Genomic DNA, 26,179 nt, shown 5'->3' on the forward strand with positions numbered 1-26,179 from the left:
AAGTGATTATTAGGGAAAATTTGGTTGAATTTAGGATTATTAGGTAGTGTTTCAAAAGAATTTAGCTCGATTTAAGAATGGGCAAGACAGTATTTGTGTACTTTCTAACAGCATTGATGTTGGAATAGTGCATTGGCTGCTCACTCACCAAAACTTGATCTCTTTCCAACATACACTCATCTATACGTGTAGTTGTCAGGATGTGTACCTTTTCCTCCTCGGATGGCAGCACTTGACGAAATACCTCAAGTCGTCGTCAAGACACATTCTCCGGCAAAACCTGTGAACAGACACATTGTACTTGGCTTGAAATGGCGTGGGACGTGCGAGCTGTGCAGTGTTTTATCACACGTTGAACATTCTGAGGCTGAACAGGCCATGTGTCAGGCTGCGAAACCCCCCTCTAGTCTTTGATTTTTTTCCATTCCAAACCACAACAAAACTATCTTACGGTCACGTCTTCGTCATTCCCCGCGTTCAAGACAAAGCAGATCATTCTCCAGGGGCGGCAAAAATGATTATGCCATCCTGAAAATGCGTAAGATTGTAAGGGTCTTCGCAACTGCTGTTAAAAAGCAACTGCTGCAAGGAAGCGCGCGGGGCCCAATCCAAAACCTCAATCCCCCCATCCAGCGTTCCAGCTCGGGACCACAAAATTCCCACCGACTGGGATTTATCAGGCTGGAACCACTTCTGGACTCTAATACGCAACTAATCACATCCAAAGCTGCACTGGAGATGCTTTTTTTTCATATTCATTGTCAGATTTGCAGGAGCGGCAATATTCTTGATTGATATGTTATGAATTTAAAAGCCTTCAGACATAAATATTCCATAAAACAGCTTGAAAGGAGAAGGTATCTGCTCTATAAAATTGCCAAAATGGGGAAAATTTCTCACGAGATTTTATATATGATTTTATAACACAATTTTGAAAAAAAGGTTGCCCGGTGGATGAGTGGCTAGAGTGTCAGCTTTGCAGGTCTGGGGTTGAGGGTTTGATCCCAGGTGGGTCCACACTGTGTGGAATTTGCATGTTCTCCCTGAGCTTGTGTGGGTTTTGTCTGGGTGCGATTGGTGGGCCATCAATTCAGGGTGTATCTTCCTTGTGCTCATAATCAGCTGGGACAGGCTCCAGCACCCCCGGATACTTAAAAAATGGATGAGTTTTAGAAAAGAATATTGGCTTAATTTAATTTTTGTATTAATTTTGAAAAAAAATCCAACTTCCAGTGAAATAAATGAATAGAAATATGAAAATAAAAAAGCAAACGCTGGCATATTTTCCTTTTTAAATGAAAGAACAATAAATCAAATAAATAAAACAAGATATTTACAGTGTTGTAATTCTAAAACACTACAAAACTTTTTTTAAAAATTATATACATATAAGAATATCATCTGTAAGAGCTTTAAAAAATATTTGGATCATTTTTAAGTCAATAATATCTCTAAACCAAGTGAGTGTGGTTTCATTTGACAATCAATGAATGGTTTATTAGTGCATTTTTTACGGCAGCCCGAGTTAAAGAAAGTTGAACTCAAGATTATATTTACAAAAATACCACGGAATGCATTAAGCTAAAAGTTTTCCATGAAAACCTGCATTACAAAAAAATCAAACAAAAACAAATTAGGTAGTAGTGTCAACACTGTCCATGCCGTTGGGAACACTAAAGTTTACAAGAATGCAGTTGGGTCAAAATTTGGAATGAGTGTTTTTTTACGTAACAAACTGACTCACTGCCTATCATTATTTTTGCCTCACAGAAACATTTGTGGCACTGCATCAACTTTCCTTCTCCTTTGCACTCTCTTGGGCACTTTTTCTTCACCACTTTGCATGTGCGTGTCTATATGTAAGTACATATAAATATAGTATATAAATCTATATAAATAGCCGCATCAATCTCCCTAGCCACTAATCGGCATTACCGCAGAGGACAACCATCATCATGTGGTCGCTGCTCCAAAGAAGCAGCGAAAGTCTGTGATTGGCTTAGAAGGCGTGACTGGAGATACAAAAGTATTGGGACACCTGAAAACATGGGTTGTGTTTTAGAGTTTTTTTTTGTAACTAAATATATAGAGGAAAAACTAGGTCATAGAAGTAAAAATGATCATTTAATTTACTTCACAATACGGGTTTTGCTTTTTGTGGCCGCCCTCCATTTATTTTGGGTTTTACAGCCAACCTTGACATGTAGTGGAAATACACTCATTTTGCCAAAACAGGAAGAGTGAAAAGGAATTATTTACGCTCAGTTGAATATAAGTTAACGCTTTCAGTGCTGTTTATGGCAATAGACTTCATTTCTACTGGGATGCCTGGCTTTTGAATGATCATGTTTCAGTGCTTTAGTTGAAATGGACTTTCATGGCCGTCAATGGCAACCAATATAAATTCATGAAAAAAATGAAACACCTCACAACTGGTTCATCAATGGCAACCACTGAGTTAAAGCTCAAAATGTCTTTAATCTTGCTTTTTGCTCGGACAAAATGAAATGGCTGCAATTTGACTATTTTATGCACTGTACATCTTTCGCCATAACTATGTAGTCTAAATGTGCATACACACTCACAGTAAGGCAGTGTTCCTCAAACCATCATGCTTGCCTGCATTTAAACAACCACAAGCTTAAGAAGCCACAAAAGACAAAGTGCATTCATCCTCTGTTTTTCTTCTTTTTCTTCCTCTCTTCTTCTTGCTGGCGTTACGTAAACCCCAATGTCCCGCAGTGGACCCCGCCATAGTTGGCCTGGCAGCCCCCAGCTTGGCACACGCGCACTTGCCCACACACGCACAAACGGAGACTCTTAATGAAATGTGAAGTCGTCAGATCAAAAAGCAAAGCCGGCTCCACGGGAGAGCATTTGACACACCACCTCAATTCACACCATTTTACTCCATATCTCGATATATACTGTAAACGCCAAAACATCAGAAAAATTTAATCTGGTGACTTTTTAAGTGAAGCCCCTGGACAATTCTTATGTGTCTACTCCTGGTAGACATGTAGAGACATTGTTTACTTATTTATTGTGCATCTATGCTGTCAAAAATATCAATTTTTCTGGGTTGCACATGTGGGAAGGCCCCAGGTATTATTTACTTGAAACCCCGAGAGTCTCTGCTTAGTGGAAATTGTCAAAATGACTTCAAAATGGCCATTTCAAAGCAAGATAACCCGCTTAATGCATATTTTGTCTCACCAAATTTTATTTTGAGAGGTCAAACTGACTTGGGGCTGAATTTACCACAACCCATTATATCATCAAACTTCACCCACTGTGTTGAATTCTGAAAACTTAAACATTTAGCAATCATTTCGTGTCGTCCCTTTGTCTCGTACGCAAGCTTGTAATTTGGTCGCAATTGAACAAAAGCGCTCAGAGGAGGTCCTCCCTGACGTTTATCGTCATGCGAGATGAATTGTGGCAAACACATTTCACAACGTGAGAAAGAAGCTGTTATAACATTCTTCTGGTGGCCAAAATATTATTATTGCTATGACTTGGCTTCATGCAACTACTAAAGAAAGGCCTTGTGTGTCTTAAATTCTAGTGATATTGATCTGGCCGAACACCCAATGATTTTCTACAGGGTCGCAGGCTAATGCTCTTTTTATACAAAAACGATGAATCAGCTCGGGGTGAGCGAACACTTGATCTACGTGAAATGAAATGCCGGGATACACACCAACATGGCTTAATGGAGTAGCATTTTGTGCATAATACGTAATTTAGTTCCCACATGAAACATTATGGGTTAGCCACACAAAGAAAAATTGTAAGATGAACAAAATTATTAAAAAAAAAAATTAAAGTTCATAAAAATGTGAAAAACCATGCTGAAACTCATAAGCAGAAGCCACTCTTGCTATTGGGACTCAGTACTGAAGAAAAACGTAGTTATAATAGGGGTGACCCTACTTCACAATTTTCTGGATTACATTGACCGCAATATTCGAGGGATTACTGTATATACAACCAATCGTGATTCGTGTTCCTATTAAAATATGTTCAACACATGCTTATTACGCTAAAAGAGTTGAATGAGAGGACACATTATTTGTGTTACTTAAAATGTTTCTGCAGCCGTCAGAAAAGCACCAGACAACATCAGCTCTGGGTGGGATGATACAAACGTTTAAGACCATATTTGGACGTCAATAAAAAAAATATGAGTGTATTCCCCTGCTGTCTCTGAGCTGTCCACAGAATCCATTGCATGTTTACCAGCTCTTACACTGTGTGGCTTTCTATTTTTTTTTTAAATTTTTTATCTGTACCACTAAGCCGAGCAGCTCATCTCAGGAATGTGACGTACATATAAATAAGCATGTAAATAATGGAAGAGGAGAAGCAACCACTTGGCTTTAGTTTAGATATGATTCATTATTATTCCATGATATGATGACACCCTAAAATGAATACAATATGATTTATAATAACAATAAAGGCTTTTGATTGATTTGATTTGATTAACTTAAATTCCAATTTTAATAATATAAGGGGGGAAATCAGGAAATGTAATATACATCTATACTCTTCTTTTTAATTTGATCCTAAAACAGAAAGTCGGCACTCAAGATTTATTTTCCCAGGCCACACTAAATGATGCGGCGGGCCAGATTTGGCCCCCGGGCCGCCACTTTGACACATGTGCCTTGAATTATGACTTGTTTTACTCCTAACAACTCAAAGTCACATTGTAGTTTACTTGGAAAAAAAAACAAAGTTCACTCCAGTTAGGGATGAAGATAATTGATCAACAATTCATTTCAATTCCAGTGCAATACAATTTACCCCAATTACGGTATATGCATCAATTTGCATTCTCAAACAATTCTCCAACAAATCCTATAAGATTCCTTTGAGCCTCAACATGATGCAATACATCTGAATCAATTGATGAAGCATCAAACCCTCAACAAAGTGATTAAAGAGTTGAAATAAAACAGCAATGGAATTTTCAATAACGTCCTAATTTCTTTGTAGTTTGTATGGCTTTAGGTGGCATTTAAGTGCTAGTTTTAAGTGTACAAATGATAAAAATAACAATACCAAAATGTCTAACGCTACTATTGGATGAAAAACTGACTGGATGTCATCAGCTTGTTTTTCTGGTGACTTAACGCAATTCACTATTAAATATAATACATCTCTTTTCCATCGTCACCCTGGTGATTGCATTTCTCTATCGTGTGAACTTTGCTCTCAACCCTCAGGGGCTTCATTTTCTGACACATCTAGTGCACCGGCTGTCCTGACCTGGTGGTAATCACTTAAAAAAAATGAATCCTGACAGCAATGAACGCTTCCAAACAGTCATTTTTCCAAAAAGGCTGACTTTTCTTTGACGTTATGCTCAACATCAGGTGCGAAAGTTGACATATTTTGACCGAGCGGAGTTTTACATCCGTCTGTCAAGAGCCTGATAAGATCTAGGGGAAGTATCGGCTTTCCCGTGGCTTTTGCAGAAATATGCTTTCAGCGCAAGGGAGTGTGTGATCTATGCTTCATATATGTAAAAAAATATGAATATATGAGAATGTATGTGTATGTGTGCACAGAAAGATTAATCATGTTTTTTCAAGTTTTGGAACCAATCCTTAACAAAACTGAGGGTTAAAATGCATACATATTTTCAAAATATTAACCACACCCAGTAAATGTTTATAAGAAAATATTTGTTCATATATAAGGAACAGATGTCCACTGTATATTATATGATATTTAGACCAAAACATTAGTCATACCAACAATAATTTTTCAATAAATAATCTCATCCCAGCAATAAAATAGCTGGATTATCATAATTTTTTTGTGAGATATAAAGGTTTATTGTGAGACAATTTTGACTTGTTGTATTTGGCATTAAAGCAAAAAGTAACTTCTTTTACAGTATTTTATTTAATTTTGAAGTCATATCTCAACTAATTGAATTCAGCAATTGTACATTTATGGTAAATTAAATCTGCAATTTAAATGTTTTTTTATTAAGAGAACTTTGAATTTTCCAAATTATTCTGAAAAAATAAGCATATTTAGCATTATTGTCCAGTTTTATTTTGGTCGGCGACTATTTCCTCCTAAGTAACCTTTTTTTATTCAAAAGTAACCATGAGAGATGTGGCTTTTATATGTAGCTATAGAAATAAATTTGATATTTGGTATTGTTACTTCCTTTATTCAGCCTAATTTCTATTGAATAGTCGATAGGAAACAGCTTTTTATTGCCAAAGGACTTGGAGTTATATCTTCTGTGATTAGTTCAGTGCCCATTTTAGAGCCCACTTATGTTTGTTTGAGTGTCCAAGCCCGCCTTTGTTTCTTTGCCTTTAGGCCCTTCGTGTCAAAAGGGCTTTGATATGTACGTTATGTTCCCACCAACTTTATGAGACTACTAGTAATTAGCCACGCCTATTTCCCCTTTACTACACCCTTTCCATCTTAATAGACGTTATGAAACCATAAAAAGATATCGGGCCTCATTAGTCTCAACGCTAATTCCCCATTGGCCAAGCACCAGCGAACTCACGCTCGCACAGCGGCGGCTAACTCGATGCCGCTCGTAAATTAGATTAACGAGACCCTCCGTCACGCTGTCGGAATCCCTGCGCTCGCTGAAGGAGGTCAACGTGAATGTTACGGGATCATCTGCTTGGAGGGGCTTAAGTGCCTTGTAGATGGTACCGACAGGCCTACCGCCCCCAAGGAAAATATTGACTTTCTTAGGTAAGTAGTCTACTTTTGTGAGCTCAGACAAAATGCAATCCATTTTTAACAAGGAAGGATGGCAGGGAATGTTCACGTTTCAGTGTCATTGACGAAGATAGACAGTCAAAGCATTTGAATTGGGGGGGTAAGGGTGTCCTCCATAAATCAAGTCCTGATTTATGGAAGACAATCCTTCATTTAACTCTTTGGTTGACACTGATGGGGACAGATGTTTGATTCAATTGGATTGAAATGCCTGATGCATTCATTCATTCATTCATTCATTTTCCTTACCGCTTATCCTCACAAGGCTTGCATGGGGTGCTGGAGACCATCCCAGGAACCAACTGAGCTGGTGGTCAGCCAATCGCAGTCTCTTTGACTCTTTCTGCAAAAAGGGAAAAATACAGGTTTAGTGATGTGGTGTGTTTTAATTATTTCGGTTATTAGGAATAAATGTTTAATTTTGTGGCATTGCATTTTACAAGTATATAGATATATTAAACAACTATCTTACATTCACAGTATTTTATTGCCAATTTTATCGTGTTGAAAATCGTATTGTTGTGAGGAATACGTTTGAGTGTGATGTAAGTGTTGTACCCTCGCCCCGTGTTTAACGCATGCTAGCGGCATGAGTCCCTTTTTAACTTAACACCTGCACTCATGTATAACATCAACTACTTCACCCTGTCACATAAGCTTTTTTTGTGTAGTGCCAATTAGCTATTTCACGTCTCGCTCTGGAGGCTCTCTGCTTTTTGGCCCTTTCAAGGCTCCACCGGGGTATGATCCAATTAGTCGAATCCGGCATGGGGCTCAGGGGTTGGCCGGACGCTCATCCGGACCCGCGTGAGGTCGGCCACACCGGGCGAATCAAGTTCTCCCTCGGTGAGCGGCTCATGCTTTCATTAGGCTCAACATTTTGGTGTCGTCCATCGGTCCTTCATTATACGTCCATTTTGCGTTGCTCCAGTGAGTGCTTTCACTTTCTCGTGTTTGTCCATTAAAGTTAACGGATTGGCTGCCAGTGATGCCGATAGACGTTTCTTGTCATCAATGTGCTTTTAATCTAAAATTGAACGCAATCCATTGCACACCTGACCTTACATACATTACATTTCTCATTCATTATGCTATTTTCGGGTGTTTGCTGTTGCCGCGACTGACGGATCTAAGTCTGGAGCGTGTCAGCGAGCCGTCGTAATCCTCTCAGCTCGGCGGCCTCATTCCCAGACTTGTTATGCTTGGTCATGATGTTTACGTGCCCTTTTGTCCTTTCTGTCGCCCCCCCTGCCTCTTCAACACTGCCACCTAACATGCTCCTTTTCCAAGATGAAATGTATCAAGACACTGTGCTCGTCTTGTCCCCACGAGGCTAACCAGAGAGTAACACTTCCTTCATAGAAAATTTGCTTCGCTGGTCTAATTTTTATAAGGGCTTCCTTCTTCATGAGAGCACTGACGTCATCAGCCAGCATTTCTGGGTCAGAATGATTTGTAATGATTCTTCAGAACAGCGTTAATGTCCTTGTAAGCCTCCTTGACTTCAGAAATCCAAACAACTCAGCAGTGAACGGTTTGTGATCATTCCAGTCAGCGCACTGACGTGGGAGCGCTAACTTTCACGCAGAGGTGCTGTGAAATCATCAGAGAGTTCAAGTAGACATTAATTGAACTCTATGACATGGAACACAGTGAAAGATTCAGTTTCTCGCATTGACTGCTGTGAATTCCCTTGTACTTGACTAAGGCCCAAGGTCTAGCTCAAGAAAAACTCTGGATAAGCATAATGCTCTCTCCTCCACATTCAAATGATTTACAGTGAAATACTGGCAGCTGTGGTCGCTAGAACTTTACCGTTAAAAAAAAAGAAAAATGTAAAAGGTTTACTGTCAAATTAAGAACAAACTACCATAGAAAGAACTAATTTAACTGTTGCTTTGTTCTCTTCACTAGAGGTTTGAACTCACATTCATTGTCACTCGGCAGTCAGACATGCTGACAACTGAGCTAAAAGTCTACCCTTAGTCGGCAGTATCCTCTTTAAAGTTCTCAGCCATTAAGATTTTCTGAAAATCTTCAGATGCCACTTACTTCAGTCAACCTGCATTAGCTCAGCAGTCAGCACATTCGAAAGCCACATCTTAAAATTCTCCAAAAATCTACCATGAAATTTACAGTTGCTGCACTATACAGGTTTTCAACAGTTATTTTATGATTTCCCCTTTTTTACGGTAATAATTTGGCAACCAAAGCTGCTCCAATTTAGATGTAAAGGTAATATTTTTTTGCGCTGTAAATTCAGACTTCTTTTAGTAATAAACAATGTTTTGTTTGCACAAAACATACTATAATTCTGTCCAGCAAACTCCTGCCTGTTTGTAACCTTTCTATAACCCCTTGATGGCGCCCCCCTTTCCACCTGACCAGCCAATAGGACCAGGCAGGCTGGTCTGGGTGTGGGCTGAGCTGGAGGAGGAGGTAGCAAGGTGGGGAGCTTGGGGGAACTGACTGGACACTACCTAACTCATGACTAGTCGGCCAACCAGACGGGCAGTCGACAGCAACGAGAAACGTTTCACAAGCCGCTTTTCTCAATGGATCATTGCGACTTTAAGTTCTACTACGCCAGAGAGGTATAGCCGGGAGATCGATCCCGGGGGAGTTTTGTTGGGGGAAAATGCTTCAGGAGATGATGGATGAGCAAGCGGACGTGGCGAGGGGCCGGGCGGGAAGCTGCGTGGAGTTCCACAGTATCAGGGTGAGTGCCTTTCATGCACAAGTGAAAGTGACAGCTGATGGTGGTGCTGATGATGGCAGGTCGCACGTGGGAAGTGATTGGTGTGGGAATTGCGGAAAGTCACGGGAACAGCCAAAGTGTTTCTCTTCGTTTCTCATGTCATGTACCGTCCACTTGTAATGTCATAGTTTGAATTTTGCAGCATTCAGAAAAAAATCTTTAGTGACATTTGGATTTTCAACCTATTGTCTGCTATTGCTGGCGCTAAATGTCGAATCCATTTTGACTGAAAAAGGCGAAAAATGACGGCAGACAATTAGTTAGGGACATCGATAGTTCCCCTAGTGGGTTCTGACTTTCTTGTGTGTAGTTTGCATGTTCTTTTTTTGAGATTTTGTGGCTTTTCTCCGGGTACTCCAGTTTCCTCCCATATCCCCCAAAGATGCAGAGTTTGCTGGTTGAGCACTCTTAAGTTAATGTTTTTCTGTCTCCTTGTGCCCTGCGTTTGGCTGGGAACCAATTCTGGGTGTCCCATCCCTACTGCCCATAGTTGGCTGTGATAGGCTTCAGCACCCCAAAACCCTCGACAGAATAAGTGGAATGGAAAATGAACAAATGAATATACACATCCAAATTGATTCCAGGATAGCAGCGTCAAAGCAAAATTGCAGACTTCCTGTATCTTTCCTTGCATGACTACTTGACATTTTCATTTGCCGTTCAAATCTCTTGTGCTAGCATGACAAATTGGTGGGGCGAATGCGGCTGACAGCTAGCCAAAGCTCCTTGAAAATTCCATACATGAAGCTTGATTTCATATCCAAAGTACGGATCAAGTCTGAGGAATTTCCTTGGCGATTTTAAAATGTTGCTGCACCATTTCAGGTGTTTAACTAAAATTCAATATAAAATTAAAATGAAATACATGGTCTTGTGGATTGCTGCATGTCTAAATCTAAATTGGGATTTGTAGGGCAAATCCTATTTGAAGCAGCCACTATGAAAGTATCTTTTTTCCCCCCGTCGTACAGCAAGATATTTCTGAAGGCGTAAATCCAGGGTAGGGATTACCTCCAAGAAGGATAGTTCTCATGGAGGATTTACACAGATGTAAATATTCCTTCTTTTTGTGACCTACTTCTTGTCTTTGGTGTCTTTTTCTGGGATTACAGACATGTACGTGCAATTATACAGTAAAGAAATAGTCAGGTGGTATCATGTGAGGTCGTTGCCGACTTGAGTGCCGCCCACCAAAGTGTTTGAAGAGACGTTTAAAGTAATGTAGTCTTTCATGTTTTGACAGGCAATTTGGCTACTATCCATTTTGTCTCCACTTGATCCTTTTCTGAGATGGGAGTAACTGTGGATTTATTGCCAGGCAATCATTCTCAACCCTGATAATTGCTCGCTCAGCAATAACAAAAAGACAGCTTCACTCAAACTCGCCATCCTAACTCCAAAGCCAACCCGTCAACCTAAACCCAAATGAAGAATTCCCACCTTAGCATTTAAACCCCAAACTTGAACCACAACCTTTAACTCTCAGCTAAATCCTTGTCTAATCCCAAAACTAATACTAAAGTTAAACTCCAATTTTAAACTCAGATCGAAACCCTAAATTCTAACTGGTAAACAAACCTATTACTCAAACCATTTTCCTATGCAGCTTAAACTGCAAAGCCACAACATAACCCTAAACCTGACTTAGTCATCTATTGTATAAAACTAAATCAAAACACTGTCTCAAAGATCTTCACGGGCCACCAATTGACAATGAATATTTTTCTGATCTGAATCCCCAAAGGACCCCATAGACAACAACTCGGCCACCCCATACTTTCCGGCATTCTCAAATGAATCATTATCCACAGTTTGGCGAATAACTAATATCACTGAAGATAAACACCTCCATTTTGCTTTGAGTCACAATAATGTTTACATCGATCTCAACACATGCAGACTCATCGCCTACAAAGCGTAAACACCAAAACGGCATGTTTCGTCATCACCTCACGTTGCGAGCGGTGGTCGTGTGTGATACACGTGTTGAGGGAAAAGCATCAGCGAGGTCAGCGGGGCCCCCGGCCTCCAGTATGAAACCCCAGATGCATATATACAGTAATTATATGAAGCCAAAGAGCTCTCATTAAGTGCACTGGACGGCTTCTGCTGTATCATTAGCTCTCTCAAGTCATAACATGTCAGGCAATATGACGACTTAGTGTGTATGCACTCTGACATGTAAGCGCAGCCTTGGAGAAGACAATTGCGGTGTATTCAGGCAGGCTTTTGTTCTCACATGACTGATTTAATACATGTAGTGTTTTGGCTATGTGTGTGCTTGAGGTACAAAAAGCTAGAAAATTCAAGCAGAACACGCTCTAAAGAAAATGGCTGGCCATGAATTCGTCCTACTGTTGGGTTCATATCTTTGAAAGCATAACCAGTTTTCAGCTGAAGCATAGTTTTTCAGAATGTAGCTTGCTGTGTTTCCCATGACTAACCTGACAATCTAACTCCATTCAATACAGTGTTGCCCCTCAGATTTTGACGCATTCCTATGCACCGAAGTCACAGTTGACGACACTGTGATGTAAACTTTGTGACTCCACTTGAATTGATTCCAGAGCTAGAAATGGAATTGATTCCAGAGCTAGAAATGGAATTGATTCCAGAGCTAGAATCGACTGTAACCTGTCCTGGTTCTAAGCAGTCCCTGGTATTTGTCCACCTTCTTCCAAATAAACCCAACGTTTATCTGACCTGGATTATCCGGGGCTCTCACTTGGGTGGGCTCTGGCTCGAGGTTTGTACTAGAGTGATTCAAACTCCAGAGATTTGGACGGACAGGGGGACTCGGCAGGTTGGAAAGTCTGAGACGTTAAGGTGGCGGCAGGGCGTATTAGGCCAGCTGTAAGAGGCGGGGGGAGGATTAACAATTGAACCTGTGGAGGGAGGGCTTTAGACTGGACACTTGCAGAGGAGCAAAAGGGGGAATCCAGAAGTTTAAAGAGGCAGAAGAGGGGGGAAAAAGTGTTTGCGGACATGGGACACTTGTTGGCGAGGGGCAACTTTTCGAGTGGCGATGGAAGAAGTAGCTCCCCCTGCTGTTCAGGTCATGACACCGAAGCCACTGGAGTAGTTGAAGGGAGTTGACAAGATAATACTACTGGCACCTGAGGTCAATGGATCTCAAAATCTATTCTTCTTGTGCTTGCTTTCCATAGGAAACAAGTATAGAATTGAGTTAGCAAGTGTGGTTCCCACATCTGCCACACAGTTCTGAGGTTGAGGCTTTCAGTGTGTGGAATTTGTGCAGGATTCCCATCGTGGTGTTTACGCTTGCATTCCAAAAACAGGCTTTAACTGAAGGCTCTAAAAAGTTCTTGGGTTTGAATGTGAGATTGTAAATGGTTATCAAAAGTATCCTCCAGATATAAGACTTCTGAACTAATTGAAAATGTTTTTTTAAAGCAGGTTTGAGTTGCTCTTTACCCCACCAACATAGCCACTGACAACAAAGAGACATTGCTCAATACATCTGTAACATGGCCACTGACACGAAACAGGCATTTTAATGCCATCATTACCATTGGACAGATTGATGCCATTTGTGGACTTTAGATGTCTAAACCCCTCACACGGCTGGGATTCGGGTATTCCCCTAGCTGGTGGAGCTGTTAGAGCGGCCTTAGTAGGATTGCTTGTTTTGGCAGTTTAACGACGTTTACGCTTCTTGAACGAGACAAATCGCAGTAAAAACCAACATGTGCTGTCTAAAGTCATTTTCTTCTGTCACATCGCGGCTAAATATTTGCTGCATTAGCAACATTTGTCAATCTGGACAACTTTGGTTGCTTGGCACATGCAAGTGTGCCTAATGTTTTGGCCAGCTGGATTTATGTTCTCATTTTCCAGAGTTGTCACACAACACGGATAACACACGTCCAGTAAAAGATGAAACACACACAAAAGCACATTGACAATCACATACTCACACTGCAACATACTAGGGCTGCCACGATTATTTGTCTAATTGACAACCAATCAGATAATGAATTAACTGACATTTATTTTGATTATCAGTTTACCATTTAGAAGCATTGATGACTTAAAAAAGATCAAATCTTCTTTTATAAGGCTCCAAATTGTAAATATCTCTTTTAATTGTAAATATCTCTTTAAATATTTTTGATAAAAAAATATTAAAATAAAAAGAGAACACTACACACTACATATTGAGTTTCTCTTAATTATTTTAAAGAAAATAGGAGGGGAAGGAAGGGGATTTTTTAAAAACAGTAAATACATATTTTTCCTTAAGTTTATAGTAATATTTCATTTATAATTTAACAAAAAAAAAGCAATTGGACCGGGGTTGTCCAGCAAAGAGGAAAAACTGCCAATATTGGCTTTTCTTAATTTTTTTTTAGTTAAAAATGGGAACAAGTTAAGTATTAAATTTGCCAAGTTAGAAATGCTTAAGGGTTAAAAAATGATAGTTACAGTCAGTTATCAGTTTTTGGTTTAAATGCACATTCTCAGAAAAAAATGTCAAGCCTCAAAGAACATAGTATAACATCCCATTAGTCGACCTATCGCAAAAATCATCCTTGTTTAATCGACCATCCAAAAATTTCTTTGTGCCAGCCCTAGCGCTATTACGCAAAAACACACAGACACACTGACTCCCTCATGCACGTGCGTAAGTGCAAGCACAATGGCGGGAATCCAGCGGTGTTGTTTTCCTTACTTGGCTTTGCTCCTACGCGCCACATGTTTTCATTTGATGTTATGACAGCACACTTGACCTCCCGTGGAGGAAAAAAAAAAGGAGCCTCAGTCTGTCATGCTTTCAAAACACCTTTTCAAAATAGCAACACTAAAGCAGTTGTGTGTTTGTGTGTGTGTGGGGGGAACAGAGAGGTGCGTTCAGGTGTGGAAGCCTCATAAAAAGTGTCGAAAATATGTGTGTTAAGGACATCATTATCATGAAATCATTGTCATCTGTCATATGTATTTCTTGCATGTAAACCTAATGTTTTAGAGATCAGTTTTGGATACCGCATTTTTTTGTCATTTACATAAACAAACTAAATAATGAAAACTAGGGGATAAACATTTTTGTAATTAAAAGAAATAAAATGTTAACTGGCTGAACCTAAAACGTATTGAAATGAATACCAAAAAATCATTGTTTTCTTATGTTATCCAAAGAATTACTATTTACACACATTAAGATGACCGCATTTTAAATGAATAAGCCAATGTGATAAAACTAACACTAAAAATAATTTTGAAAATGGAATTAAAACTAATAATTAAAATACTATGGGCAAATGCTCTCTGGAAACTAATCACAACTAACTCAATTGGCGAAAACTTTCTACATTACACTTGTTTAGTTGATTAAATAAATGAGACAACCATTCCCACCCCGCAACCCAAATCACAAGACCAGCATGCAGTATTTCCTCTAGGCGACCTTTGACCTTTTTGTTTATGATCTGACCTTTTAGCGGTGGGGATCCTCTCATTGGGTCCTTGTCTTCTTCCATGGCTGTCCATGGTGGTCCAGGCCCCCCTCCTGAGGTGGAATGCAGGCCTGAGACCTCATGGCTCCCGCCCCCGTCGCTGCGATACGTGAGCGACGTTGCGAACGTGACGGCTGAGTGACGCTCGGATGTAGGCCGAAGAGCTTATCTGGCGTCGATTAGCTTCGGGGGCTCCGCGTCTAACTGCCTGTACAACAACAAGATGTAGCAGGTTACTTACGGATTGCACACAATTATTGACCGTCACTGAAGTCACCTAAAACAATGACTACAATTCTTTCAGTGTTTAGTGTCACGTCATTAATGAACATTTTTTTTAATAAAATGAGAGAAAGGGGTAAAATATTCTTTTTTAAATTATTTTTATTCTCTGACTGCTTCAAAAATGTGTTGCTGTATTTACCGGACTATAAGTCACACTATTCTCATGACCTGACGAATACTCTAGTGCTACTTGTATATGTTTTTTTTTGGTCTCTGACATCTGAGAGCCTGTTATGTTGTTGGTTAAGGCTCCAGTTATCTGAAAAATGCATGTCAACATATGCCTATTGTTCTCCAATTTAGCATTGTTTCACTAATGTATGTTTGGTGCAAATGTTAATTGTGCATTCTTTGGCTAGTGCGCCTTATAGTCCGAAAAATACAGTAATCTAACTATTGTTTCATTTTGAGTTCTTTCCTAACTTTAAAATATTTTTGTATTTCTTTCACTATTTTCTCTTTAATTTTAAACTCAATTTGTATGGAATTTGAATTATACCCTTAGTAAAAAAAATCAATAGCCAGTAGCACATTAATTACCACAGGAAAATCAGCTAAATCTGCAAAATTGCTATTGTACTGACCACCTGTGAGTTTTTATGGCCGCTGAGGAGGACCTTTTTTCAGGGGGTTTCTTCCTGTATTCTGATGATATGGGACCATATTATTTCCCCATAGGAAACTATTAAGACTGCTAACCAAAAAAAGTACCAAATCCTCTCAATCACTGCACATCACAACAACAGTAGTAGTAGTAGAGTAGACGAAGAGCACATGGCAGCACATCAACAGCATGTCAACTCTCTGCAGGCCCACTCCACTAAGCTGATTAGGCAGGTCACAGGGTGTGGGTGCGTGTGCGTCAGACGTCTGCTTCCCTGCCTTGTGTCTCCACGCTATCATGTCTATTTGTCTGTCTGTTTCTTCAGGTCTGAAGAAATTTTTGTTCAGGTGCTCATAGAGGCCTCCTGAGTGTCAGTTACGAGTGTAGTGCTTTTGATGGGGGGGCTATTTATGGCAGCCTGTCATTCAACAAGCCTGGTGGGGAGTATGGCTGCTGTGTTTAATTGTGTTGGATCAACCAATGGAGCAACTAAGGAATAGAGCTGTCAAGTCTGCCTCGCAACGACCGCTTGTTGAGTTGGATGGAGTTTGTACGGGAGAACAAGGGAAATAAATGAAGTCATTAGCTGCCATTGGTAGTGATAGACTTCCAATATATTGAAACTGGGATGGCTGACAGTGTTCAAATGAATTTGACATCTTTTCGCCATTACCCACCACTACATCTATTGGTAGTGCCTATTCACTAATACGAAATACTATTGCATCAAAATAGTGAGATATGCATCATGTGATTTTCCTAAGAGTATGCTACTAGATGTGCGTGACACCACATTGGATGTACAATCCGCACAAAGAAAGTTCAAGTGCGCAGTTGTCGTTGTTGTTGCCAGCAGCAAGAGTGCAAACAGGGCAGGCGGGCAACACAACCATCGTTTCCAACCACAACTCTGACACACCCTGTTTGAGTCCTTCGCTCGCTCTAGATCTTCCAGACATACGAGAACGGACCAAAGCAAACCGCTGCCGCTGTCCAGAATAACATCAGGAAACAGACGGCTGGCCTCCAAAAGCGTCTGCGCCGCTTCCAAGTTTAACTCACGTGACGACAAAATACTGCAAGCTGCTTCTGCTTTGAATGAGTGTTTAGCCATTGAGTTCATTAGCGAAGGATGGCACAACATAGTCATTTAATGACGTCACAGAAGCAGCCAACCACGCACTGTAGATGTGGGCCTTCACTAATAGCCATTCTATTGCCCTAAAACATTTTTTTTCCATGTGTAATCCATAAACACATTTTTAATGTATGTATGTATATATGTATGTATGTGTATATATATATATATATATATATATATATATATATATATATATATATATATATATATATATATATATATATATATATATATATATATATATATATATATATATATATATATATATATATATATATATATATATATATATATATATATATATATACAATACTCTCACAAGGATGTATACAAACACAGGGTTTACAGGGTTTAAATACACAGACAGGGGTTGATGACTGGGATAGGCTCCAGCACCCCCCGCGACCCTAGTGAGGATAAAACAGAAAATGAGAGATTTATGTTTGTTCTTTGATTGACATTTTTTCCAACGAGCGCACAAGACTTTGTGACATCAATTGTATCAAGTTAGAAATTAATAGTCAGTTCTACATTTCATTTTCCTGTCAGTCTGCTTATTCTTAACTGATGATGTTTTAATAAAAAGTCAATCTATTAAACAACCCTTTATTTTACAAAAACGTATTCAGGTTGGTCTTTTATTTTGGCAGCATACCGGAACATTATCCCTTTACATTCGCCTATTTTGATGCTAGAGTTACAATTGGTCGGTCCTCCAGTCAAGAGACGCTCAAACCAAATTTGAGTGCGCTCGGAGTAAGTAGCTTTACGGCTTTTCTCGTGGCGAAACATCGCCGTCATGGAACTTCCTCCGGCTTGCGTCCAACTGTTCATCGGATAAAAGTACAACTTTATCGGGAGCGTTTGCCATGGAAATACTATTTGCCCGGTGCGCTCGGCCCGGTGGATCTGTCTCTTGATGGAAAGCATGTCACCGCAACAGCAGCAGGGCGCCGCTGTGGGCCGGAGTTGCTCGGACTCTCTGGCCAGAAACAACGCGCCGCTCCCGGATAGTAAAAAGGTAGCCAGACAGTCCCCCTACCACTTCTCATCTGTCCATTTTTATTCATGAATTTATTTGCTTTATTGTCCGCCCTAGTGTGTCCATTCTGTGCATTTAGTTACCAATTTTTGACCATTTGTGACATGATATAAGCCATTTTTTTAGTAATATTTTATTATACCTACAATGGTTTGAATTGCAAATTTTGGAAGATCTTACACTTTTCTGGCTTTGCATGTTCTTTTTTATTAAGTAAATTGGAACATGGTCTATTTGATAACACGTTCATTTACATAAAATATAGCTTCGTGTGCATCATAATTTCTCATATGCGTCATTCTCAAGCATGATTTAACATTTTAATGTTGGCGTTTTGTGATCAAATAAGTATTGCAAAGTAGTAATTCTAAATGAAAAGCTACCACGTTGCTGGCCAAATATCTTGTAGTTGTGACAATGTTTCCTATTTTTCACATTACTGTGGAAAAATAGGATTTTATCAAATCACGTTGTTATAGTTTAGTATTTCCACGCACACAATCACACATCATGCTGCTTGTGGCGCATTATAGGATTAAATGCATCAGATTAAGAGATTGAAAGATAAATAGACTAATGATAAAAAAATGACATTCATTGTCCACGCACGCTTTGCAATCTTGAGTCAACAAATACTTGTAAACAGCGTTGTCAGTGGCCTTTGTTAGAATTGCAGCTTTACAATACAACTCATCCTTTTGGGTAAAAATTTGGGGTAAATTATGGAGAAATATTTGTGGAAAACGACAACTTTCAAGGCATCATATATAAACATATAAATATATTTGTGACTATGTATGGCTTTTGCATTTTTAGTTCCCAAAACCGCCTTTTATGGTCAACTGTTGGAATTTTGTGTACATATATTTCACTTGTGTGGCCACGCATCCCACAAACCAAAAGCGCTGTGATTTTAGTGGGACATTGATGCTGAGTAAGCATGTAGTGTTGATATTTGGAGCATGTAAAGTCACGTTTGAAAAGTGCGTGATTATCTATATTTTTTCCCTTCATTATTTTTGGCTTCACTTTGGGGAGCTTTTTTTTTTTGCTGTCGTTAGCTGATTTTGCTCCAGGCCACCAAAGTGCTCACGAATGTCAACTTTCTACATGCCGACGTTTATCGGCATTTGTTATCACTGTTGCAATAAGATGATGGATGGCTACAACGGGTATCTACCTGCATGATATAGTACGTGCACAACATGACTTGGATGTTTACAAGATAAAAGTAAGGATAGTTTTATGTAAGCATGGGTGAGAGGCTTGATTAATTCATAATTTATTATTTATATATAATGTTTAACATTCACTTTCCTAGCAACCTTTTGTATCAACGTATAGCATTTTTGTGGAAAAATATAGGAAGAAAATTGGCAGTTTTCAAATTTTTGGTTTATGATAGTGATTTTTGGAATTTTTATAAGAAGAAAACATGGCACTTTTATAGGCTGGACTGGCATTTGTTCTTTTTTAATATAAGGAATACACTTCACTTTTATTCCCAAATAAGTATTTTTTGTGGTAAAGCAAAAGTATCTGGTCAATTACTGCATTATGGACTTTAGTGTTAAAAAAAATGCATTTCTTACATTACTGCTATCGAGGATTTTGGAAAATGTTTTTGTTGAGTGGGAGGGATTTTCTCATTTGTGATGTCACTCAAAGTGTTATAATAGACAAATATGATATTTACATGCACACGTGCCAAAAACTATTTCACAAAGTATAATATTTTACCATGAAATATGGAAATTTGCAAACACAGTGATGAAATGGCGAACTGAGAGGATGCTATGCTGACTTTTGATTGACACTTATTTGTAATGTACAAATTCAACATCACACACAATTGCTCGTTTCATATTTGGAAGACGGGAAGATATTCAAAGCATCTCGCCATGTGATGCAACATGACAAGATTGTGTGCCAACATAGGACTGGTTCCTCTTGTTATGTCATAAGCATGCTGCATGCGGCCTGTCAGTCAACTATTAACTGCGACTATTGCCTTCAGCGTTGGTTTTTCTGGCAACAACAAATCCAGGAGAATATCGTGTTTTTCTGGTCAAATATAGAATGAACAAACATGGTGATGCCTTGCGATATGAAATTTGAATTTGTTTCATGACAACACTAGTCTCGCAAAAGATATTTCTGTGTTGAAACTAAATGGCAATATCATCAATTTACTACAAAACTCGCCCAGTCTACTTGTTTTTTTGCAGCTATCTCATCATCTATTGTGCATGTGTAGAGGAACGTCCCCCTTAAGTTGAAAACATTAGATTGAAAGTCAAGTCTAGTGATTGATTGAGTCCCAACACCGCACTCCGCAGACGACTTTTTGCCGCCACTTTCCATCTTTAGCGCTTAAAGCTCAATTCCTCTTTTTCCTTCTCCTTCATTGCGGCCGCTTCTCCTTCCCTTCCAGCTGCCGCACTTCCCCTCGGAGTCTCTCTACTTCTATACGCGCACACAAATGGATTTTGGCGTCCTGTTGGTATTTCCTGTGGCTTGAGTGAAGATGAATATAAAAACTGATCACATGTTTCATTGTGTCTCCCCTCCCTCTCTATGTAGAAGATGAAGACGCTGGCTCAGAGAAGACAATCTGCTCCCTCATTGGTCATCAGCAAAGCATTGACTAGATCCAAGAGCACATCTAGGTATGGTCGCACACACACTGTGACCCCCTTCAGCATCCCTTTCATGAAAGCTGGCATCCATGCAAAAGCCTCGGTGCGGACACGGCTAATTAAAGGTTCTCCCAGTGCGTTTGGCCTTGCTTATCGGGAGGAAGCGGAAGGGATTTGTGCACATGTGCCATGAAACGGGCTCGTAAGCTATAAACATATGAATCAGCCTCATGTGGAGCCACCAATGTGTCACTTGACCCTTTCCATCAGAATTGAATTAGAATCATCATAAACTAATCTATCCGGACTCAAAAAATAGGAGTCTTGTGATTTGAGCAACTTAGTTGCAACTATTTTTTAAAATTCATTTACAATGTTTCATATCCAAAAAACAAAAGGCAGGACGACACAGTAAAAAAAATCAGATCTTTGCAGTCCTTGATCTTACAGTGATGACAATATTTAGATTTCAACGGGAAAAACAAAGTCAATGGCCACCAATTGCTTTGGCTGACCACACAAAATGACGTGGGTTCTTGGCTAGGAGTTTTCCGCCTGTATCTTATTTCACCACCATTAATAGCAATTGATTTCCAATCAGTTTAAACTGAAAGACAGTCTATCATCGTCCCTGGCAGCCAAAGGGTTAACGATCCTTTTGGGTTCTCCGTTAGGCAAGCCAGCCTCACATATTCATCCAATCACATGACCTCATACTGGCTCACTGCGGTTCCACCACAGCAGGAAAGTACCGGAGTGTGTATGAATGTGTGTGTGTGTGCGCACGTGTGTGTGTGTCTTTTGTAACCTAGCAACTTGTTTTCCAAAAAGCAACCTGACTTTGTTAAAAGTGAAATCCAATAATGCAATGAGGTCACTTCCTGTCAGCATGGCTTTCCCATCAGGAGCCCCTAAAATACAAACCCTGGATTTTAACTTACCCCCTTACATCATTCCCCCACCCCTCACACACACATATATATACTATAATTATATGTATATACCCACGCACACAGACGCTCCCCCTACACATCCACACACACACAAACAAAATTCTAGAGTTGAATATTACAATCGGGCATCTGGACATTTCAGCAACTATCTTTTAATGCCTTTGTAAAATAGAGGAAGTTTTTGTAAAGTATTCTGACTTGAGTGTTGTGTGTTAGTCCAGGCAGGGATGTGAGTCACGCGGGTGGGAAGACATGAGAAAGTGTTCGTGTGGCCGATTTCCTGTAGTTCTCTGTCGATCAGACAATCAGAGTCGAGTAAAGTGTCGTTTTTTATTATATTGAGTTAATAGAATTTCCTATATTATGGCTAGTCATCATAAACCTTAAACCTGGTTCTGCAAATAGATAATGAAGAAAACTCATTTTCAAAGACTTTAAAGTGGACCAGTACTCCTCATGAGGGATTCAGAGTCTGCTTTGGGCCTGAATTGATTGCCAGCCAATAACAGGGCACATATAGACAACCCTTCACAGCAAACTTATGGAGAATTTAGAATGTTCAATCAGCCTATCATGCTTTTTTTGGGATGCAGAAGGAAGCTACAATACCCAGAGAAAACCCACGCAGGCATAGAGGCAGACATGCAAACTCCAAACTGCAGTATTAGTATGCTATGTTGGGTTTCGGTGTTTGCCAGTGCCATTAATCAACATCAGGCATGTCACAATGCGGCCATTAGCAAACTAATCCATCACGCTCAAAAGGAGGTGGTCTGCTCAGCCGTCAATCTGGCATTCAGCCGGGCTAGACGCGTCCTGAATACCGACTGTGTTATCTATTGCACTTTTATTCAGGGAAGACAAGACACCGTTTCAGGAAATCCTTTAGGTTCTTTAGTATATCTCTATAAGGTAACTAGTGTATGTAGCATCCCATTGTTAGTGTGACCGCCCAAAAAAAAAATGTCCAAGCAAATTTTATGCAACACAAGGAACAAAGTCCCTGCTATAAACGTCATGTAACAGGAAGAGTCAGGCGACGATGGTCAGAAAAAGAACAGAAACCGAGAAGTAAATGCAAACAGAGTGCCGAGCCAACATGGGCAAGAGCTGTTTGGCTGAAGAGAATTAACGAGACCAGGTCAGACAAAGGCATACTAGAAAAAGGGAACACCAGATAATCCTAAATTGTGATGATGCTATTGTGTCGTTGCGCAAATTCTGTTGGGATGGGCGGACACGTTCGTGCGAGCGTCCACCGCGTGTTTGTAAACACTTAAGGGGATGCAGATAAGCCGACATTATTTGCATCCAAACAGGAAAGGATGGAGCTCTCCAAGCACTTCCTGACACTGCTGCCATGACAACCACACCATTGTATACTCATTACTACCTAATTAGAAGATTGTCGAGTGAGAACAAGAAACATCATGGCGACTGTTTGATTTTCAGGGAGAGCTACATGACCCCCGTCAGTCCAGAGTCTTGCGCACTGGTCCAGAGCTTCCTGTGCGAGAGTCCGGGCCGGGCCTTCATGGGTCACGTTCAAGTCCAGATGAAGACCGGCCTGCAGATCCAGGACAGACATCTTTTCCTTTTTACTGACACGCTCATCGTCACCAAGACCAAGTCAGTCCTCACTCAATGCACAACTTCTCTTACCTTCCTTACCATGTCACTCAACAATATAACAACCTTACCAAAATACCCATACCCACTATCATACTGCAATTTCCTTACCTCTACCCCTAACTACTTCCTTAACCAAACATCTCCCTAAGTTACTTTCTTAACTGCATCTGTGTACTTTCCCTACTACCGCCTAACTGCATCCTTTACAATCTCATTATCTCAATATCCACTTAGTGCAATACCTTCTTATCTTATTACTTCCTTAATTACAGTATGTCCCGCACCACCTCCACACCTGCCTGACATACTTAAGTCCCTAGATACTTACCTTCTGAAAATCCAACATCCTTAGCTCCCGACAACCTCATTTCTTTCCCTCATGGCCTACTTACTGTTGTACTTGTTTTCTGCACAATCTCCTAACTTACCCGACACACCTAGTTCTATGTCAATATCTACTCGGTAAAGATGTCCTGATTTGCTACTCAGTATTCTGCACCAAATATGTCTATTTTTGGAGTATTGGACAGTATCAAATTTGGTCACAAGATTGGAACCCATTCAGAAGTCCTGTGTTTTTAGTCCTATCTTGCTTTTCGCAGAGTGGGTCTACATCTCTTTAAAAACTATAACAGTAACAGATCTTCGTATAATATCATAAATAAAACATTTCTTGGCTTTCATATGGATAAACTGATTTATCATTTACTGGTTACATTTTGCGCAATTTATACTGGTCTAAAAATGTGGACATTGGATCGGTATCGGCAAAAATGTTGAGGAAAAATCAGATTGGATCGGAAGTCAAAAAGTCAATACTGGCACATTCCTTCACTCCTGCTTTATGGGAAATTCACCACTCTATCAGACGATCAGTTTACTACTACTACTACTACTATTACTACTACCACCTTACCTCACTCCGTACCCACTTATCATGTTTCCTCCTCAACATCCTACATTCTAACCTCAGTACGTCTATCCTCACTATCTTCTTCCTTCACTCCTGTTTACTTTCCTAACTCTCCCCTCTCCTCCCAACCCACTTGATTCTCCCCAACCATTCTCATCAAACTTCGCTTTTTTTGGCCGTTACCTTGTCTTTCCCTTTTTCCTCCCTCTTGAACTCTTCTAACCTCCTCAACTACTCGCTTTGCCTCCCTCTGCTAAACGTGTAATTATTTTCCGGCCAATTAAATCCATATGAAGCCCGGCGGGCATCAAAGCCCAGCACGAGGGCTCCCCACCCAGAGCAATGCACCGAAATAGAAACATAAAGAGCATGTCCGTATTTAACACACACACACACACACACAAACACACGCAAACACAAGAGTGTGTAGACAGAGCAGGACCTTTGTGGTGGGTTCCATTCCGAGCCGACCCCTCGGCTATAATTGTCTTTATTGCACGGCGGCTGAAGTGAATGCAAGCCAAATCGAAGGAATGTTTGACAAAATGACTGCCGCGCATTGACGTGCAGCGGCCACATTTGGAAAAAACTCCTCTGTAATCCAACGTACGCTAAAACACACTTTTGAGTGAGCACGCCTGTTCATAAATGTCGTGCGATCATTCATTAGCATCTGCTGGTTTGGAGCTTTTATGCATGCTTGGTTATGTCATTTTTAAGCCGACCTGCTCGCTTTTTTTTTTAATCTTGGTCATCTTTTCTGATTACAAAACCTTTTAACGCACAAAAATGATACACAAAAGTTATCTTTTATGTATTGTTTATAGGGCTATACAATTCCTCGAATGTTAGAATATCATTTTTGTGTGAATTTTATATTTAAATAAACTTATTGCTTGCAACACATAAAATTCAAACAAAAATGTATGTTTGTGGGCTGAGCTCATTGAAATGTTTAACAGACTAAATCAAATGTCAATTTAACTGACTTACTTGAATTATTGTAAATGTTCTCAAAACCATAAGAATAGGGAATAATTATGTATTTTCAAAAATAACCTACTTTTATAACTGCAAGTGGACGACATATGCATTTATGTTCTACAAGAGCATCCATTATTGTTTGTGTTATCTTCCAACAGCTGTTCCCACATATCCAATTGCCATTGTATTTCATTTGACACGTCGTACATATATAATAAACCAAAATGGCTAATTGCTTTCCTATCACTTGATTTGGCAGGTCTCCATCTCACTTCAAGGTGAAGGCACGAGTCCGTGTGTGCGAGATGTGGACGGCGGGCTGCGTGGAGGAAGTCTGCGAGGGGAGTACCAACCCTGAGAGGAGTTTTGTTTTGGGTTGGCCTACATGCAACTGCGTGGCTACCTTCAGGTATGCTCCCAACATTTTAAACTCACTCATTGTCCCCCTTTTGTGTGATTTGAAACAAAACCTAGTACTGTAGTCGCAAACGTGCAAGCAAATCCAGAACTGAGGTTGAATCTGTTACAAAACACATTTTTGAAGGATCACCCATAAATATCTCCAAAATAACTGTGGAAGTCTACTTTAAAAACAGCTGGCGCCGAATAGGATAATTACAAGTTTTTTTATGACATGTGTCAAATAGCGCACGGCACATTGCGTGTGACTGACCATCCTATTTTTTTTATTTTTGTACTCTTGGGAGTATTTCCAGTGGTTGTGTTTACTTCTACTAGGCAAGATGGTCGTAAAGTCCATTGCGTAGCTTCAAGGGGAAAGCTCCAAATACTGTAGATTCAAGCAGAGTGCACGGAGGCCCAGGAGCCCCCTGAAGGGTGGCGCTCCATTCCTAACGCTCCTCAACTAAACCGCAGCGTGAAAGGCGCGTGCATACCCACACACACGTATGTGTAGCAGCGTATGTTTGGCTTGATGGCGGGCGGGCGGTCGTGACGCAACGTCCTCATGTTTCTCCTCAGCG

General features: G+C 40.0%; 2 protein-coding genes across 11 annotated transcripts in view; one reads left to right on the forward strand and one right to left on the reverse strand.

The window, feature by feature from the left end:
• ttf2 (transcription termination factor, RNA polymerase II) overlaps window positions 1-26,179 on the reverse strand; it is a 62,673-nt gene that overhangs the window by 25,156 nt on the left and 11,338 nt on the right. For 8 of the 9 annotated variants that reach the window (XM_077727440.1, XM_077727445.1, XM_077727448.1 and 5 more), the window contains exons 2-4: window positions 14,982-15,211; window positions 7,021-7,114; window positions 209-280 (exon numbers count right to left, since the gene is read on the reverse strand). The gene's annotated coding sequence lies outside the window, so the exon portion shown is untranslated. Of the gene's footprint in view, window positions 1-148; window positions 281-7,020; window positions 7,115-14,981; window positions 15,212-26,179 lie in introns of all 9 variants that reach the window. The other variant, XM_077727439.1, reaches the window with a different exon arrangement.
• LOC144203880 (rho GTPase-activating protein 20-like) overlaps window positions 6,477-26,179 on the forward strand; it is a 28,207-nt gene continuing 8,504 nt past the window's right edge. Inside the window, exons 1-4 of one of the 2 annotated variants that reach the window (XM_077727451.1) lie at window positions 6,477-6,744; window positions 20,659-20,744; window positions 23,120-23,296; window positions 25,456-25,605. In XM_077727451.1, coding sequence (XP_077583577.1) covers window positions 20,662-20,744; window positions 23,120-23,296; window positions 25,456-25,605 — 410 coding nt within the window. In that variant the 5' untranslated portion in view covers window positions 6,477-6,744; window positions 20,659-20,661. Of the gene's footprint in view, window positions 6,745-17,721; window positions 18,055-20,658; window positions 20,745-23,119; window positions 23,297-25,455; window positions 25,606-26,179 lie in introns of those variants that run through there. The other variant, XM_077727450.1, reaches the window with a different exon arrangement.

This window comes from Stigmatopora nigra, chromosome 11, assembly GCF_051989575.1.
Source record: "Stigmatopora nigra isolate UIUO_SnigA chromosome 11, RoL_Snig_1.1, whole genome shotgun sequence".
NCBI lineage: Eukaryota > Metazoa > Chordata > Actinopteri > Syngnathiformes > Syngnathidae > Stigmatopora > Stigmatopora nigra.